We start from the raw sequence: 18,706 nt of genomic DNA, 5'->3' as shown, positions 1-18,706 counted from the left end.
TTAGAATGGCTGATCTCACTGCTATGGTCTGACCTTTAGTAGGTGTAACAATATTAGATTATTGGTTTATTATTGTTATTATTAATAATGTTTAAGCACATAGTGCTGAATCTGGCCACTATAAGCAAAACTGAACAATCTGAAAAATTGAGATAAAACAAATTTGATGTTAAAAATCCATCAGATACAACAAATACACTTAATTTTTTTTCACAAATTTATCAATCCATGTGGGGCCCTATTTTAATTGTGCAAGCACAACAACAAGCGCAAAGTGGTAGGTATTGGGTGCACAGACAGTATGGGCATCCAAACTCACCTGCTATTTTGTTTCATTCATGCGCAGCAGCACAAAGTGCAAAAGGGCTGGGTGAAGGTGAATATAGATCACAGGGTGTGGTGCTTAATCAATACACTCTCAACCAGTCACATCACTGGTCTCATAGCTCTAAAACAGCTGAGCCAATCACAGTGAAGCAGGACAACATCAGCTCAATAAATAGAAAGATGCTTCTTCAAGAAGGTGCAGATCTTCACAATGTGAACATATATTAACACAAATCTGCAGCTGAAGGCAGATGGTGTGGCTTTTACAGTTAATTAGTACAATGATGATAGAAATAATTAGTTAAAAATAGTTTGGTGAAGCTATTAAAGAAAAAGTTTGATGAAACTATTATGATTACATCTGCAGATTAATGAATATATCTGTGCTGCAAAGATTTAACTAACTGATTTAAACACATCTACTTTTTCTTTTAATTTTAAAAATTCAAATAGTTTACTTACATTTTAGGCATTAATGCTTAAATGCTGCCCGCTCCTTTTTGTTTTTAATGTAATCTGTTAATAAAAAGTGTCAATCTTAGTATCCTGATGTGCACTGGAATATTGATTTTTAGGTTTACTATGGTTTACCCTGCACCAGCTGGCACACGCCTCCAGCTGGAGAGAAGCCTTGCAGTGCATAGGGTACCTTCAGTTTTTAAGTTTGCTCTTGTTGATAAAATCACCAAAGGGGCAACTCCAGTGACTTTGCTCCAGAAAAGTGGTTCAGAGATGTCTATTCTCAGTGAACAACCAAGACCTAATCTCCACCAAAATACCAACAAGTCACTTTGCAGTGCCTCACTTGAATGTACATCCCTTACCTCAAAAATAGAAGCTCCTCCGTCAACATAGTCAATTTTTCCTCACCCCCAGCTAGTCCCTCCTGTGGTGTCCCACAAGGTTCCATCCTGGGTCCCATGCTTTTCTCTATGCTTCCCCTTGGACAAATCATTCAAAATATGACTTTTCCTTCCGCTATTATGTTGATGACACTCAGCTTTATCTCCCCCTGAAACCAAACAACCAGTCCAATCTAGTCAGCCTCTTGAACTACCTTGAGGACAAAAGTGTTGGATGGCACAAAACTTCTTAAAGCTGAATGAAGGCAAATCTTAAGTTGTCCTATTTGCCCCCCCTGACTCCATGAAAGTGATTACCAACAGCCTTGGCAACCTGTCCACCCTTGTCAAACATCATGTCAAAACCTTGGTGTGATATTTCATTCCATCTTTGACAAGCAAGTTAATGTAGTAGTATAAGCCTGTTTTTTCCAGCTTCATAATATTGCCAAAATCAAGTCGTTTCTCCCTTTCAAAGATCTCAAGAAAGTCATCCAAACCTTTATATCCTCCCGCTTGGACTACTGCAACTCCCTGTATACTGGGTCCCTGTCCCAACTGTAACTGGTCCAGAACACTGCAGTCAGGCTCCTGACAGGTACCTGGAAGAGGGACTATATTACCCCTTTCCTGGCTTCTCTCCACTGGCTGCCTGGATGGTTCAGAATTGATTTTAAGGTTCCTCTGTTTGTTTATGAAGCCTTAAATGGGGCTGGCCCATTCCTATATCGCAGATCCTCTAACCCCTTATTCTACCTCCAGGTTCCCTAGGTTGGCTGATGTGGGGCTCCTGGCTATCCAACGATCTAAACTTAAGCTAAGGGATGACTACACTTTTATGTGTTAAAAATTCTTTATGAAAAGTTTTATGCTCCATCCAGGGCATGCAGTCATATATTATATCTTATCAATATGGGTGAGAATACAAAAGAAATGGAGGAAAGCATCGGTCCATTATGGTCACGTCATGGAATTCAGAGGAATGCTATTTGGGCCCTCATCCATCTTGTGATTACACACACAGACACAGGGTCCATCCAGCACCACTGTCATTTGATAATTCTATTCATCCTGTCACTCTGTGTGTGTGTGTGTCTTTTATCATGTCCTCTATCTGTCTCATCAGCTGTCTTATAATACTCATTATCACTGCTTGATGGTCAGATAGTGTGTCTCTGTATTTGTGTGTGTGGGAATGTACATGTTTAATAAATAATTTGTGTGTTGTGTATTTGTTATTGTCTTCTCTATCTGCTCTGCGTGTCTGTGTGTGTGTGTGTGTTATTAGCCAACCACAATGGGGAGTGACATACAAATACTGTGTTTCCATTGTGTTGTTGTCCTGTGGGACACAGATTGACTGTTGAAGACCATAACATAAAATCTAGTTAAGCATGACATGAAAGCCATATTCAAAGACCACTGACAGTAAATCTAATTATCTCAGCTTTCAGATTTGTTCGATTGGCGTTTCCACTATTAAAACAGTACCGCCAACTATGCAAGTTCAAGTAAACAATTCTAAGTAATAATAAAAAAGATAATTACAATATTATAATTATAACTAATTATATTGATATTGTAATTGATTCAGTGTTAGTCATGTCTGTGTTTTTGATGTAGGTCATGTTATATAATACTTATACTTAATACTAATGTATCTTATAAGTGTAATGGTGTTGAAAAAAAAGCTTTTTAAAAATGTTATAATGCTGGAGACTAGTGATGAAATGATTAGTTGATTGATCAGTTACAATTTATCCACAGCAAACAACAAGGCATGTACTCTTACAATACAGTCAAATTAGGCTAATAATTTCATTCATTCATTCATTCATTCATTCATTAAGAACAATTTAAAACTGTTCCTGGTTGCCAGGATAAGGGCTCTATACTCGCATTTTGTTATACTGATAGCGTTTTTGCTGCTCTTAACTCAGTTAATTCTGCTATATTCCTCATTACTGTGGATAAATACCAGCTGTAGATATGATCAACCTGTCTTTCGTAACAGGCTATGTACCACAGTCCTTTAAAGTAGCTGTAATTAAATCTCTTCTTAAGAAGCCTACTCTTGATTCAAGCAATTTAGCCAACTATAGACCCATATCTAATCTTCCATTTCTCTTTAAGATCCTTGAGAAAGCAGTTGCTAATCAGTTATGTGACTTTCTAAATAACAATAGTTTATTTGAGGATTTTCAGTCAGGATTTAGAGCACATCATTGCACAACACTGGTGAAAGTCACAAATGATCTCCTAACTGCATCAGACAAAGGACCTCTCTGTACCTGTCTTGTTAGATCTTAGTGCTGCATTTGACACAATTGACCATCACATCCTATTACAGAGACTGGAACATTTAATTGGCATTAGAGGAACTGCATTAAGCTGGTTTAACTCCTATTTATCAGATCGATTTCAGTTTGTACATGTTAATAATGAATCTTCCATGTACGCAAAAGTTAGACACGGAGTTCCACAAGGTTCTGTGCTTGTACCAATACTATTCACCCTATATATGCTTCCTTTAGGTAATATTATTACGGAACACTCCACGAATTTTCTTTGCTATGCAGATGATACGAAATTATATTTATCAATGAAGCCAGATGAAAGTAATCAGTTAACTTAACTCCAAGCATGCCTTGAGGACATAAAGACCTGGATGACCTGCAATTTTCTGCTACTAAACTCAGACAAAACTCAAGTTATTGTGCTTGGCCCTAAACACCTTAGAAACACATTATCTTATGACCAGGCCCACACGGAATCTGCAGATTTTTTTTACAGTTTTCGGCAGTGATCCAGAATGAAAATCTGCGGAATTAAGCTGAAAGTTTTTTTGCTTGTAATGTGATAGACAGTATTCATTTAAGATAATAAAGATTGTTCCTAAGCAAAAATAAGCACACACAATACATTAAAACAACCCAAAATTTAGTAGATTTTAATTGAACCATCGAATTTGAGATTTTATTTCATCACAAACAGTTCAAAACAAAGTGTGAGTATTTGTTGGAAAAGTCAACCAGCATACAATGCAGGACACATGGCCACTAAAATGCAAGATTCAATGTGGAGCAGAGAGAGCAAAATTAATTTGCGAAAACATTAACCATTAATCATCTCCCAACAAGTAACCCTTCAACACATAAACAAACAAATACATAAATAAATAACTGGTAAGGCCCTTGACCTCAACTTCACCAAATATCTTTTGAGAACCTCTAAAACGGCAAAGGCAAAAAACATGACACTCAAACATAAAACTTAAAAGCAGCATCTTTATTGGTTTAAAATCTGTGGAAAATCTGCAGAGGTGTCATCGGAATTCTGCAGGCACAGATTCCGTGTGGGCCTGCTTATGCCATAGCTACTCTAGATGGTATTTATTTTGTTACATGTAGTTAAAGCGCATTTTAGCATCTCCTAGTGGTTGCTTTGGAGATTATTGTCAGCTTGTTGTACTTGTTCTCTATTGGTTATTTGTGATCACATGGGTAAGGTCGTAGTCTGAGACCGGCCATTTTGATTGAAATTTTGCACAGCAAGGTGCTCCAGAAGTCTCTCTGTTTAATCCTTTGCATCCACCTGTGTTGAACCTTGGAGAAGCTTTGTTTGTAAGTTTATATTACATGTTTTATCTTTATAGATAAGGATTGATGCATATTTTGTTATTTTATTTAATATTTGGGGAGATTTATAGATAATTACCTAAATCCCCACATATAGTGCAAACATTGGTTTAATTGTGTAGTACTAAGCAAGTAGTTATATTTCTACACTGTTTTTACTTACATTAAGAACATTTTCTTGTGTATTTATTTTCAGTTTCACAGAGTTTCTGGAAAAGCATTGTAAGCAAGCATGTTGATGAAGATATACAAGTAAACAGACCTCAACTTTACTTCCACATCTGAGTCATCATTTAAACCTTTCAGTGCCCAGTACACCTGTTTAGCTATCTGTCACTTCGTGTGGAGCCACGCACGCAGGGGACAGAATAGTGAAAAAACAGCATCACGGCGGGGTCAACACAGCGATTCATGCAAACAAAGATAGCTTCTCTTCATTAACTGCCCTGCTTCATCTTAATTGCCACCTTCATACCAAATAAAAGGTCTACGGCATACACAAGATGGACAACGAGGCAAACACAGAAGATCAACAGGAAGCTCAATCACAAAATGCATCTGTAAAGTCATATGTGACCAGATCTGTTGCTAAGTCTTCTAACAGCTCTAGCAAATCTTCAGCAAGCCTAGCAGCAGCTAAAGCACGTGCCAGAGCTGAGGCAGTGCGTGCTCGCTCCACCTTTGTTAAAAGAGAAACCGAGCTCATGGTTGAAAAAGCCCAGTTGAGAGTAGAGGAGGCACGCATGGAGGCTGCTCTGACCACATTGAAGCAAGAGAAAGAGGTTGCAGCTGCCTTAGCTGAGGCAGAGGTTCTGGAATCAGCTGCAGCAGAGCTGGAATCTAAAGCAGACTCTAGGGCAATGGACATCGCAGCAATTCCCCATGACTCCAGAGAGAAAAGAACGAGTGATTATGTTGAACGTCATTCTAAAATGCACTCTAGTCAGTTGTCATTACCCCATCTTGAGTCTCACACTGTATCCAGTCGGCCACATGATGTCCTTCACGTTCTGCCACACCAAGACAGCGAACAATATCCCATTCACAAAGCTGAGTTTAGACAAAATACTACTCCAGCTTATGTTAAGCACAATGCTAGCTACTCCAGAGTGCATAGTATGACTCAGCCAGCTGCTGAATATTATCCTGGAATCCATCCACACAGTTTCTCATCCATGAAGGGACCTCAGCCCCACACACCCCCTGTTAGGATGCACGCAACACAGTCATCTGCCCCTGACCACGCAGGCATAAGTGACTTTGCTACTTATATGGCTCGTCGTGCGCTTGTGACCTCTGGGATGATCAAGTTTGACGACCATCCGGAAAATTATTGGAGTTGGAAATCTACCTTCATGAATGTCATACAAGGACTGAAACTCACCTACAATGAAGAGCTCGACCTTCTAATTAGGTGGTTAGGCCCTCAGTCATCAGAGCAGGTTAGGAGAATCAGAGCTGTTCATGTTAGCGACCTTGCTGCTGGGCTCAGGATGGCATGGATGCGTCTCGAGGAGTGTTATGGATCACCTGAAACAATCGAGAAGGCTCTTTTGGATAAACTTGAGAGATTCCCCAAGATTAGCAACAAAGATCCCCTCAAATTGAGAGAGCTTGGTGATCTGTTAAGGGAGTTGGAGTCTGCAAAACGAGATGGTTATTTGCCTGGGGTCACCTACTTGGATACATCTCGGGGTGTTAACCCAATAGTGGAGAAACTGCCATACGGGCTTCAAGAGAGATGGATGACACAAGGCAGTTTGTACAAGCTGCAAAACCAAGTCCAGTTTCCGCCGTTTTCATTCTTCACCGATTTTGTCTGCAGAGAGGCTTATACTCGTAATGATCCAAGTTTCACCCTCAGCTCATCTGGCATGGCAGTAGTAAAGGCAGACAACCCAGCGAAAAGGTATACACACTCTAAAGGACAAATCACATCTCACAAAACAGATATCACACCAATACCTGCCACCAAGTCAATAGAGACTGCCAGCAGTAAATTGGACGTCGAAAGGCAGTGCCCAATTCACAAAAAGCCCCACCCCCTCAAGCGATGCAGAGGCTTCCGGGCAAAGACATTGGAGGAACGCAAGGCATTTCTCAAGGAGAATGGGATTTGTTTTAGATGCTGCTCCTCAACTGATCATATGGCTAGAGACTGCAAAATCACTATTCAGTGCAAAGAATGTGACAGTAATAGACATGTCACAGCTCTTCATCCAGGACCAGCTCCATGGACCGCCAAAGATCCTGACCTAGAGCACGGCGGGGAGGAAAAGGAGGAGGCTTCTCCTGACATAATCTCCAAGTGCACAGAAGTGTGTGGTGAAGCCAACAGCTCCCGCTCCTGCTCTAAAATCTGCCTCATAAAGGTTCATCCTAAAGGACAACCAGATAGATCAATGAGAGTCTATGCTGTACTCGATGACCAGAGTAATAGGTCTCTCGCTCGGTCAGAGTTTTTTGACCTGTTCAACCTCGAGGGTGCAGATTCTCCCTACACTCTGCGCACATGTGCAGGAGTCACAGAGATGTCAGGAAGAAGAGGAGCCGGCTTCATTGCTCAGCCCTTAGATGGACATCTTAGTGTGCTTCTTCCCACACTCATAGAGTGCAACCATATGCCGGATGATAGATCGGAAATACCTACTCCTGAGGCTGCCAAACACCACTCTCACCTAAAGCCTATTGCTCACCTCATTCCTGAACTTGACCCTGAAGCACAGATTCTCCTTCTCCTTGGCCGAGATGTCTTAAGAGTTCACAAAGTGAGAGACCAGCATAATGGGCCAAACAATGCCCCTTTTGCTCAAAGACTTGACCTTGGCTGGGTTATAGTTGGAGAAGTCTGCCTGGGTGCAGCTCACAAGCCTAAAGGAGTCAGCACATACCGGACAAATGTTTTGGAGAATGGCCGCCACTCTTACTTCAGCCCATGTCCCAACCACCTCGTTTTGAAAGAGAAGCTTATAGTAAGGACAGCTACAAAGCCTTTCAGCTCTCAAAGCCTGCAGCATTCTTATTTATCTGACAGCTTGGTTCAGAATACCGGTGATTATTCACTGGGAAGCAGGATCTTCGAAAAAACAGAGGAGGACAACAAGGTCGCCTTGTCCATTGAGGACAGACAGTTCATTCAGCTGATGGACAAGGAGATGTTCATAGATGATGCTAACAGTTGGGTGGCCCCCCTTCCTTTTCGCACACCAAGGCCACGCCTCCCCAACAACAGGGAACAAGCTCTGACCCGCTTCACCAGCCTCTGCCGTACACTTGAAAGGAAGCCTGAGATGAGGAGCCATTTTCTGGCCTTCATGCAGAAAATCTTTGACCAGGATCATGCTGAATTGGCTCCACCGCTACAGGATGGAGAAGAATGCTGGTACCTTCCCAGTTTTGGTGTGTACCACCCACGCAAACCTGGTCAAATCCGAGTCGTTTTTGACTCCAGCGCTTCACACCTCGGCTTCTCACTGAACGATGTGCTGCTGACAGGACCAGACTTGAACAACAGCTTGCTGGGTGTACTAATGCGGTTCAGGCGTGAGCAGGTGGCCATCACAGCGGATATTGAACAAATGTTCCACAGCTTCGTTGTTAGGGAGGACCACAGGAACTTCCTCAGATTCCTGTGGTTCAAAGACAATGACATCACCAAGGAAGTTGTGGAATATAGGATGAAAGTCCATGTATTTGGCAATCGCCCCTCTCCAGCAGTGGCTACCTATGGGCTACGGCGAGCAGCTCTACATGGAGAGGATGAGTTTGGTGGAGATGCGAAGCAGTTCATACACAGGGATTTCTACGTCGATGATGGACTCAAGTCACTGCCATCTGCAACTGCAGCCATCACTCTACTGAAAGCCGCCCAAGGTATGCTTGCCATCTCTAACTTAAGACTCCATAAAGTAGCATCCAACTGCCCAGTCGTCATGCAGGCATTCCCATCAACAGACCATGCAAAGGACTTGAAAGACCTTGACCTAGACATCGACTTACCTCCTCTACAGCGCAGTCTTGGATTAAGCTGGAACCTTGTGAACGACACTTTCACATTCCGTCTCGCCAATAGTGAGAAACCGTTCACTCGAAGAGGAGTGCTTGCAACCATTAACAGCCTATTCGACCCACTTGGTCTTGTAGCTCCTATTGCCGTCCAAGGGAAGATCTTATTACGACAGCTCACCAGTGACACCAGTGATTGGGATGCTCCCCTCCCAGCGGATAAGGAGGCAGAATGGATTGCTTGGAGAGATTCACTGCGAGAGCTAGAACAGTTTGAAACCCCCCGAGCCTACACCACAGCCTCCCTCTCCACTGCTCGGCACACAGAAATTCACATCTTTTCAGATGCTTCCATAAAGGCTATTGCAGCCGTGGCATATCTAAAGGTGATGGATGTTGAAGGAAAATGCCACGTTGGCTTCATCATGGGGAAAGCCAAGTTAGCCCCCATTTCAGTCCATACTGTTCCCAGGCTTGAGTTGGGTGCTGCTGTCCTGGCAGTGGAGATTGCTGAGCTTGTTGTGAGTGAGCTGGACATCAACCCCAACAGTCTGAAGTTCTATACTGACAGCAAGGTGGTGCTGGGGTACATCTATAATGAAACTAGGAGGTTTTATGTGTATGTCAGCAACAGGGTGGAACGAATAAGGAAATTCACGCATCCTGAACAGTGGTGTTATGTCCACACCAGTCAGAACCCTGCAGATGTTGCCACCAGGTCAGTGCCTGTAGCTCGACTCTTGGACACCAACTGGCTTACTGGTCCAGATTTCCTGTCACATTCTGTGGAGACAGACACAACTGAAGAAACATTCTATGACCTCATTGATCCAGAGTCTGACATGGAGGTTCGCTGCCACACCACTACAGCCACAGACTCCCTCAGAGGCATTGGTTCACATCGCTTTGACAGGTTTTCCACGTGGCAACCCCTTGTCAGAGCTATGGCTTCCCTCATCCACATCGCTCAGTCCTTTAGGTCTGAAAAGGGTAGCGACAAACAAGATTGCTGTGGTTGGCATCACTGTTCGAAGTCTCACACAACTGATACACTGTCACAAGCAAAGGCTATCATCATTGGATGTGTACAAAAGGAAGCATACCAAGCTGAGGTGTCCTGTCTGGAGAAAGGAAACGTCATTCCTAAGAACAGTCCCCTGAAGAAGCTCAACCCTATCCTTGATGGCAATCAACTTCTGAGAATAGGTGGTCGACTCCAACATGCTCCATTTGAGATGGAAGAGAAACATCCTCTCATCATTCCTGGCCGCAGTCATATTGCTACTCTACTCATAAATCACTATCACGAGAGAGTTAAACATCAAGGGAGACTCTTCACTGAGGGAGCTATCTGTACAGATGGCATCTGGATCGTGGGGGCAAAGAAATGCATTTCCAGCATTCTGCATAAGTGTGTTACATGTAACAGACTTCGTGGTAGGACAGCAGAACAGAAGATGGCAGATCTTCCATCTGATCGTCTCAGCACTGAACCCCCTTTTACAAACGTAGGTCTGGATGTGTTCGGCCCCTGGAACATCTCCACTCGTCGTACCCGAGGAGGTGCAGCAAACAGTAAAAGGTGGGCAGTACTCTTCACATGCCTAAGTGTACGTGCTGTGCATATTGAGCTCTTAGAGTCAATGGACACATCGAGCTTTATCAATGCTCTACGGCGCTTCTTTGCTGTGCGTGGTCCTGCGAAAATGATCCGTTCTGACTGCGGCACAAACTTTAAGGGAGCCTGCAAAGAGCTGCAAATCCTCCTTCAAGATGAAACTAACGTCTCAAAGTATCTCAGTGAGGAAGGATGTACATGGCTGTTTAACCCACCCCACTCTTCCCACATGGGGGGAGTGTGGGAAAGAATGATCGGGGTTTCGCGACGGATCCTTGACTCTATGCTCTCTCAGATCAGCCCCTCACACCTCACTCATGAAGTACTTTCAACCCTTATGGCCGAGGTTACCGCAATAATAAATGCAAGACCTCTCACACCCATCTCGACTGATGCAGACTCACCCTTTCTTCTGACTCCAGCAATGATCCTGACACAGAAGGTCTGCACCTCTCTTCCCCCTCCGGGATCCTTTGAGAATGCAGATATGTATCGCCAGCAGTGGAAACGAGTTCAGCACTTGGCAAATGCCTTTTGGGAGAGATGGAGGAGAGAATATCTCTCTACTCTTCAAAGCCGAAGCAAGTGGCAAGATAGTCAGCCCAATGTCAAGGAAGGAGACTTGGTGCTGCTAAGAGATGCTCAGGTGAAAAGAAATCAGTGGCCCATGGCTCTTGTCACCAAGGCTCACCCTGGCAGCGATGGGAAAGTCAGGAAGCTTGAGCTCAAGGTCACCAAAGGGGGAACTGTTAAGACCTTACTCAGGCCAGTGACTGAAGTAGTGGTGCTTATGTCTCTCTAAGCCTTTCCCATGGACAGCTCCTTGCCTTATTTTCTTCAGTCTGTGGGACTTTTCCAAAAAATTGATAGTGGTATTGTGTTCAATACCAGGCGGGGAGTATTTTGTTACATGTAGTTAAAGCGCATTTTAGCATCTCCTAGTGGTTGCTTTGGAGATTATTGTCAGCTTGTTGTACTTGTTCTCTATTGGTTATTTGTGATCACATGGGTAAGGTCATAGTCTGAGACCGGCCATTTTGATTGAAATTTTGCACAGCAAGGTGCTCCAGAAGTCTCTCTGTTTAATCCTTTGCATCCACCTGTGTTGAACCTTGGAGAAGCTTTGTTTGTAAGTTTATATTACATGTTTTATCTTTATAGATAAGGATTGATGCATATTTTGTTATTTTATTTAATATTTGGGGAGATTTATAGATAATTACCTAAATCCCCACATATAGTGCACACATTGGTTTAATTGTGTAGTACTAAGCAAGTAGTTATATTTCTACACAGTTTTTACTTACATTAAGAACATTTTCTTGTGTATTTATTTTCAGTTTCACAGAGTTTCTGGAAAAGCATTGTAAGCAAGCATGTTGATGAAGATATACAAGTAAACAGACCTCAACTTTACTTCCACATCTGAGTCATCATTTAAACCTTTCAGTGCCCAGTACACCTGTTTAGCTATCTGTCACTTCGTGTGGAGCCACGCACGCAGGGGACAGAATAGTATTACCCTGGCCTCCAGCACCACTGTAAAGAATCTGGAAGTTATCTTTGATCAGGATATGTCCTTTAACTTCCACATAAAGCAAATTTCAAGGACTGCCTTTTTTCACTGCAAAAATCAGGCACATCCTTTCTCAAAAAGATGCAGAAAAACGAGTCCACGCATTTGTTACTTCAAGGCTGGATTATTGCAATTCCTTATTATCAGGCTGCCCAAACAAGTCTCTAGAGATTCTCTAGCTGGTCCAGACTGCAGCTGCACATGTTCTGACAAAAACTAGAAAAAGAGATCGTATTTCTCTCATCTTAGCTTCACTGCATTGGCTTCCTGTAAAATCCAGAATTTAATTTAAAATACTTCTCACCTACAAAGCTCTTTATGGTCAGGCACCATCATATCTTAAAGAGCTCATTGTACCCTATTATCCCACTAGAACACTGCACTCCCAGAATACAGGCTTACTTGTGGTTCCTACAGTCTTCAAAAGTAGAATGTGAGGCAGAGCCTTCAGCTATCAGGTTCCTCTCCTGTGGAACCATCTTCCAGATTCAGTCCAGGGGGCAGACACCCTCTCTACGTTTAAGAGTGGGCTTAAAACTTTCCTTTTTGATAAAGCTTATAGTTAGGGCTGACCAGGCTTGCCTTGGACCAGCCCCTAGTTATGCCGCTATAGATCTAGATTGCCGAGGGACTCCCATGGTGCACTGAGCTCCTCTCTCCTCCTCCTCCTCCTCCTCTCCACCTGTATGCATTCATGTACCATTCATGCATGTTACTAACTTGACCTCTTCCCTGGAGTTTTTAATGCTTTCTCATGTACCGCTGTCACCAAGTGCTTGTTCATGGGGGAATTGTTGGGTCTCTGTAAATTAAAGAGTATGGTCTAGACCTGCTCTATGTGAAAAGTGCCCTGAGATGACTTTGTTGTGATTTGGCATTATATAAATAAAATTGAATTGAATTGAATTTGAATTAATATTTTCAGAGATTCTGATTATTCAAGAGAATTTTTCTCTATGAAGCCAAACGTAGTACACTGTCGTAAACGTAATGTGCTCTACCATATTAAACCGAATATTAGCCCTTAGGCCTACGTAGTGACTGTCAGTCTGTGCATCCTGACCAGAGTCTCTCACCCACATCAAGTCAAGTCAATTCATGCCAAATCAAATCAGTTTTTATTTATGTAGCCAAATATCACAAATTACAAATTTGCCTCATGGGACTTAACAATGTGTACAACAATACAACATCATTTATCCTTAGACCCTCGATTCAAATAAGGAAAACTCCCTCAAAAAAAACCCTTAACATGGAAAAAATGGAAGAAAACTGAAGAAGAGTAACAGAGGATGGACAGACGTGTATCTTCTGTGTGTACAGAATAGACCTGGTAGTAAAATTACAGAAATGCAGCATGGAGAAACAGGATGACAAAATTATATATAATTTTGGTGGTTAATGTTTTCCTCCTGACACAGTGGATGTTTTGTTTTCCTGATTAAGCTGTTTTAATGCGATACTTCAAAATGTGGATAAAAATAGGTTAATAGAAACACAGCTATAGTGAGTTGCAACTATCAGCTGTTACCTCTCTGAATGGCATTCTGTGAGCCTTTTGCACCTCAAAGTCGTATTTAATCTGCTCTCCTCAAAAAATTTGAGCATGTACCTGTCGTCACGCAACATGTTTGATTTGGGTCACTGTGTGCTCGCCAGGTGGTGCATTAATTCAGTGATTTAGATAAACTTATTTTAAACTATGCCAAGTTACAATAATGCTGACATTAACCATAACTTATAATGACGTCTTTTTTTGTACTGCTCATAAACAGCGAGGCCTGGCCCAGGAGCAACCACACCCCTCATTCCCTGATACAGTGAACGTACACATTTAGAACATGTATCTTCTACATACATGAAGCTCTGCCCTCATGCAGACGCGGACACACCAGCAGCTTCTTCAGAGTACATTACTTAAGATAAAAAAATACAGATTCAATGCATCCAACAAGATGCTGGACATCTTCTACCAGTCTGTGGTTGCGAGTGCCATCTAGTGTGCTGTGGTCTGCTGGGGGAGCAGCATCAGCACCAGAGGTGCCAGTAGAATCAACAAACTCATTCGCAAGGCTGGAACTATCATTGGTCAAAACCTGGAGACGTTTGAGTCAGTGAGGAACAGGAGGTCACTGAACAAACTGCTCTCCATCATGAACAATCCATCCCACCCCCTCCATGACACAATACAGAGATGGAGGGGCTCATTTTCCAACAGACTAATTCAACTCTGCCGTCATAAAGAACAATACATCATTCTCACTGTTTACCATAACACTGCACAACAGCTCACCTCTGTGTGACAGGTGAACACACCGTTGCACTACACACCATTGCACTACATCTGTAAATACTGTTTTTCTTCAGATCTATATTGTATACAGTATATTTATTATTGATTGCCACTTTGTCTTGTGCACTTTATTATGACTCTTTTTCTCCATTACTATTACTGCTTTTGATGTATATATTGCACATACTGTAACACTTAAGGTTTTGCTATGCAGACCTGCAATTCTGCCTTTTAATTTAATGTAATTTGTTTTTTGTCATTTGTTGTCATATGTTATTGTCTTATTGTCATTTTTATGACAAAAAGACATCTACCTAAAAATAAACGAAAAAAGGACTGTTACAGTAATGAAAGTGGTGAATGTAATTTGTTACTTTCACCCCTGTGTGTGTGTGTGTGTGTGTGTGTGTGTAAACTGTTAGCTTCAGTAGCCTAGCCTCGGTCTCAGAGAGAGCAGGCAGAGCAGCAGACAGTACCTTGTTAACATTAATGCCATGTTTCTTCATGTATTCCCTGTCATTGACCTGACCCCCGTCAGCAAACTCCATGGTCAGGATCCTCTTAGTGGACAAGTCCCAGTGGATCATGGGAACCTGAAGACAGAGAGGGACAGTGTTGCTTTTTCCCCAACATTTTTTGTTCATTCTTCTCAAATGTTTGGCTGACAGAGTGCTGGAGTCTACCACTTTTCACTAAATTCAATTCTTCTGTCTGACACGAGTGCATTAGATTATAGGCTTGGGTTCTGATAGCTGGTTCTATTTCAGATCCGGTTCAATGTTGGATAAGCAACAGGATTCATTAAGCTCACAATCCAGGGAATCGCTAATCAAAATTTTTATCTCCCTTTGTTTAATAGCAAAGAGTAATGTAGAATAAACTCAGGAAGTATTTCAACTAAACAGCATATGTAAACATGTAATACGTAAGATATTTGGAAGAAAAATTCAGGGTATATTCAGGGATTCAAAAGAATTTGGATTTGATAAGCAGATTTGATGCTGGATATAGATTCAATAAAATGACATTGAACCACAACCCTATTAGGTTGAAGGAAAGTAAGCAGATATGAGAAATACATCAAACCACTCGTAAGGTTGCATTTGCTTCTATGTAAGAAAATGCTAAAATACAACTGCACGTGCGTGAGTGAGTGAGTGAGTGAGTGAGAGTGAGAGAGAGAGAGAGAGAGAGAGAGAGAGAGAGAGAGAGAGAGAGAGAGAGAGAGAGAGAGAGAGATAGCATCTGGATTATCATTATCAGTCATTCTGTATATTTCATTCTGTATGTAATGACCTTCCATATTTTGCTCTATATTTTGTTTTACACTATTATGGCTAATCTTGAATGACTGATAATCCAGATCCAAAAACTAATCAGAGCCTGAGGACTGTTCGAAGCCCACTTTTATCAGAGGTGTGATGAGGGGCAGAACTCCGGTTATCTGACAGGCTCCTTCACTGTCAGCAGATACACCATTTTAAAGCACTATATTTACATTTTATTCACAGGGAAGAATTTTCTGTGACTATTGTTCATTGCGTCAATATACAGTCACCAGCATAACATTCAAATCATTCTGCTTTTTGAAAGTGTTGTATTTCAGATATTGAGAATATCTACATTAATTACTGCTCCTGTTTAAATTGGTAGAAGACAGCAGATTTCTACGAGGCTTTGCAATTAAACATGGGCCTATGCAGAATCAGTCACCAATGTTCATCACACAATGAATGCCATTTAGAAGGTTCATCCAACTAGCTCATAATTGAATATGGTGTCACACTGAAATCTTAATAAACATGGGCTAATATCATTAATATGCTTACATTTGATTTGATTTGAAAAACTTTATTTCAAAACATGTATAAAAAGCAAACATGAGTAAAAACAAAAAATAAACAATAATAACCAATAGAATTTAACATAAGCAACTAACTCCCAGTAAACAAACCAAAAAATACCACATGTCCGAAAAGGAGCAGGAGGTAGTTAATACTTTTAATTTCCTGCCCCCTCTCTCTATATATATATAATATAATATACTATACATAATATGCTTAGTGTTTATCACACATCCAAATATACTTATCTTATGCTCAGCAATAACAAACACAACAATAATAGCATCCACAATGAGTGTCACAGTCATGAGAGAAGCAACGCCTCCTCATTCCTGTACCTCTCAAAAACATTTTTTTTGTATATCTTTCTGAATTGATTTATACTTATGCTTTGCTTAAGTTCTTCCTCTAACCCATTCCACAAATTAACCCCACAATTTGAAATACACATACTTTTCAGAGTGGTTCAAACACAATGTTTTTTAAAATTAAAATTTCCTCTCAAATTGTACCAACCCTCTCTGTCTGAGAACAGTTTTTGTATATTGCCAGGAAGTTGATTATTTCTTGCTTTATATAATATTTGTGCAGTCTTAAATTCTACCAGGTCCATGAACTTCATAGCCTGTGATTTTAAAAACAGTTTGCTAGTGTGTTCACGATATCAAATGTTGTTAACTATTCTTATAGCTCTTTTTCGTAGTATGCATAATGACTGTAGGGTGCTTTTGTAGTACAAGACCATGAGGTCACCTAAGGTCATAAAATGCTAAAAAATGGTAAAAGTCATTTGACTTTTTAATTACTATTATCTTTAGACTCCACCTAGGCCAACTGGAGCCATACTGGATGTCTTCGAGGTCATTTGCACAATATTATCCTGCATTCTGCCTAATTTTATGTCTCTTTCACATACCAACTTATACATTTAGAACAAAACGAATAAAATGAAAGAAAAGAAGACAACACTAAGAAGTTTTAGCTCTGGGTTTAAAAATCGAACAAAGGAAGACAGCTGGAAGTCCAATTCACATTCGTTGGAGCTAATAAAGTTCTGAAATAGGCATATCAAGAAAAAGGACACCAGGAAATTAAATGATAATGGACATGAAGTCCAACTCTCTTTAACAGATGAAATATGATTTGTACCATTCTATGAACTCTGTTTTATGAAGAGCTGACAGGCTGCACAAAGGAAACTGTCACCACATGTCAGAGAACTCTGACCTCTATTAACTGTGTGGAGCACAATTTTAAATACTAGGGCCTTAATTTCTAACAGACTTTCTCAGATTATTAGTAGCTGTGTACTAGTGTGTGTGAACACATCAGATCAACAAAGTAAAAAATAAATCCAATTCCCATCTCCATAGCGTGTGTACCTTGAGAAAGGGGAAGTGGGCCAGCATGCTGGACACCCTCTCTGCATTGTGTCCTTCATTAAGGAAGTCCAGCTCCAGCGGCATGTTCTTCTTGGCCTCTTCCACCAACCACATAAAGGCAAAGTCTGGGAAGACCCAATGGACTGCCCTCAGCAACACCTTCAAAATATAAATCAGAGCCAGTGTCACTGTAATGTACGAAAGTAAGAAAGTAATATCATGCCAATGACTAACATTTTATGCCAGTATTTGCTTTCAATTTTGGACAAGGGCAGTTGGTAGGTGTCTCTACTTCATTACTTGGTAAGTTGACTCTGAGGACAGAAATATATATACAGTGAATTAAAACACACTTAATGTTGCACAGCTAGCAAAAATGCTACCAGCAAAGCCAAATCAGATGTGTTTCATCACCTGTGGAAGAAGCATTCCACCATTCTGCCATTCTACACATTTAGATCTGTTGATCAGTTTTGATTAGTACTACTCAGCCTGTCAAAACTGTTGTAGAATGTCTTTTATGGCATTTTGTCAAATCTGTTGATGTCCTGAGGGTCATCTCAGCTTAGACTTGTAGCAACCATATCGGACATCTTTCTTTTCTTGCACCTTTTTTTGCCAGTTGGGGTGGCTGTGGCTCAGGAGGTAGAGCGGGTTGTCCACCAAGATTGGTGGTTCGATTCCCGGCTCCTCTAGTCCACATGTCGATGTGTCCTTGGGCAAGATACTTCACCCCAAATTGCTGGCTGTGCCATCAGTGTGTGAATGATTAGATTTCCTCTGATGGGCAGGTTGGGACCTTGCATAGTAGACCCTGTACCCATTCAGTGTATGAATGTGTGTGAATGGGTGAATGTGATTCGTAATGTAAAAGCGCTTTGAGTGGTCGGAAAACTAGAAAGGCACTGTACAAGTACAGTCCATTTACCATGGATTACAAGCACTAAGTCCATATTTGAGGCCACTAAGGGTTGTAAAAGCTGGTCGACCAATGGACTTTACTACCCTAAGTTGATGTTTTCAACTTGACTAGTTGCTGATCATGTGATTATGACACTAACAACCTGACAGCAAACAGCAGGTGAGGAGCCTTGCACCTCATTAGAGCAAACCAGCATCTGTGCATCATGTGTGGAAATACTTCACGAAAGATGAAGCCAGCACTACTGTCACTTACAAAA

At 41.4% G+C, this 18,706-nt stretch overlaps 1 protein-coding gene across 7 annotated transcripts in view; it reads right to left on the bottom strand.

The window, feature by feature from the left end:
• adck1 (aarF domain containing kinase 1) overlaps window positions 1-18,706 on the bottom strand; it is a 128,969-nt gene that overhangs the window by 29,335 nt on the left and 80,928 nt on the right. For 6 of the 7 annotated variants that reach the window (XM_042387737.1, XM_042387734.1, XM_042387738.1 and 3 more), the window contains 2 exons: window positions 17,526-17,684; window positions 14,776-14,892 (listed from right to left, as the gene is read on the bottom strand). In XM_042387737.1, coding sequence (XP_042243671.1) covers window positions 14,776-14,892; window positions 17,526-17,684 — 276 coding nt within the window. The remainder of the gene's footprint in view (window positions 1-14,775; window positions 14,893-17,525; window positions 17,685-18,706) is intronic. The other variant, XM_042387740.1, reaches the window with a different exon arrangement.

This window comes from Thunnus maccoyii, chromosome 16, assembly GCF_910596095.1.
Source record: "Thunnus maccoyii chromosome 16, fThuMac1.1, whole genome shotgun sequence".
Classification (NCBI taxonomy): Eukaryota; Metazoa; Chordata; class Actinopteri; order Scombriformes; family Scombridae; genus Thunnus; species Thunnus maccoyii.
Note: the sequence above shows the minus strand (reverse complement) of the source record. Positions and strands in the feature narration are given on the sequence as shown.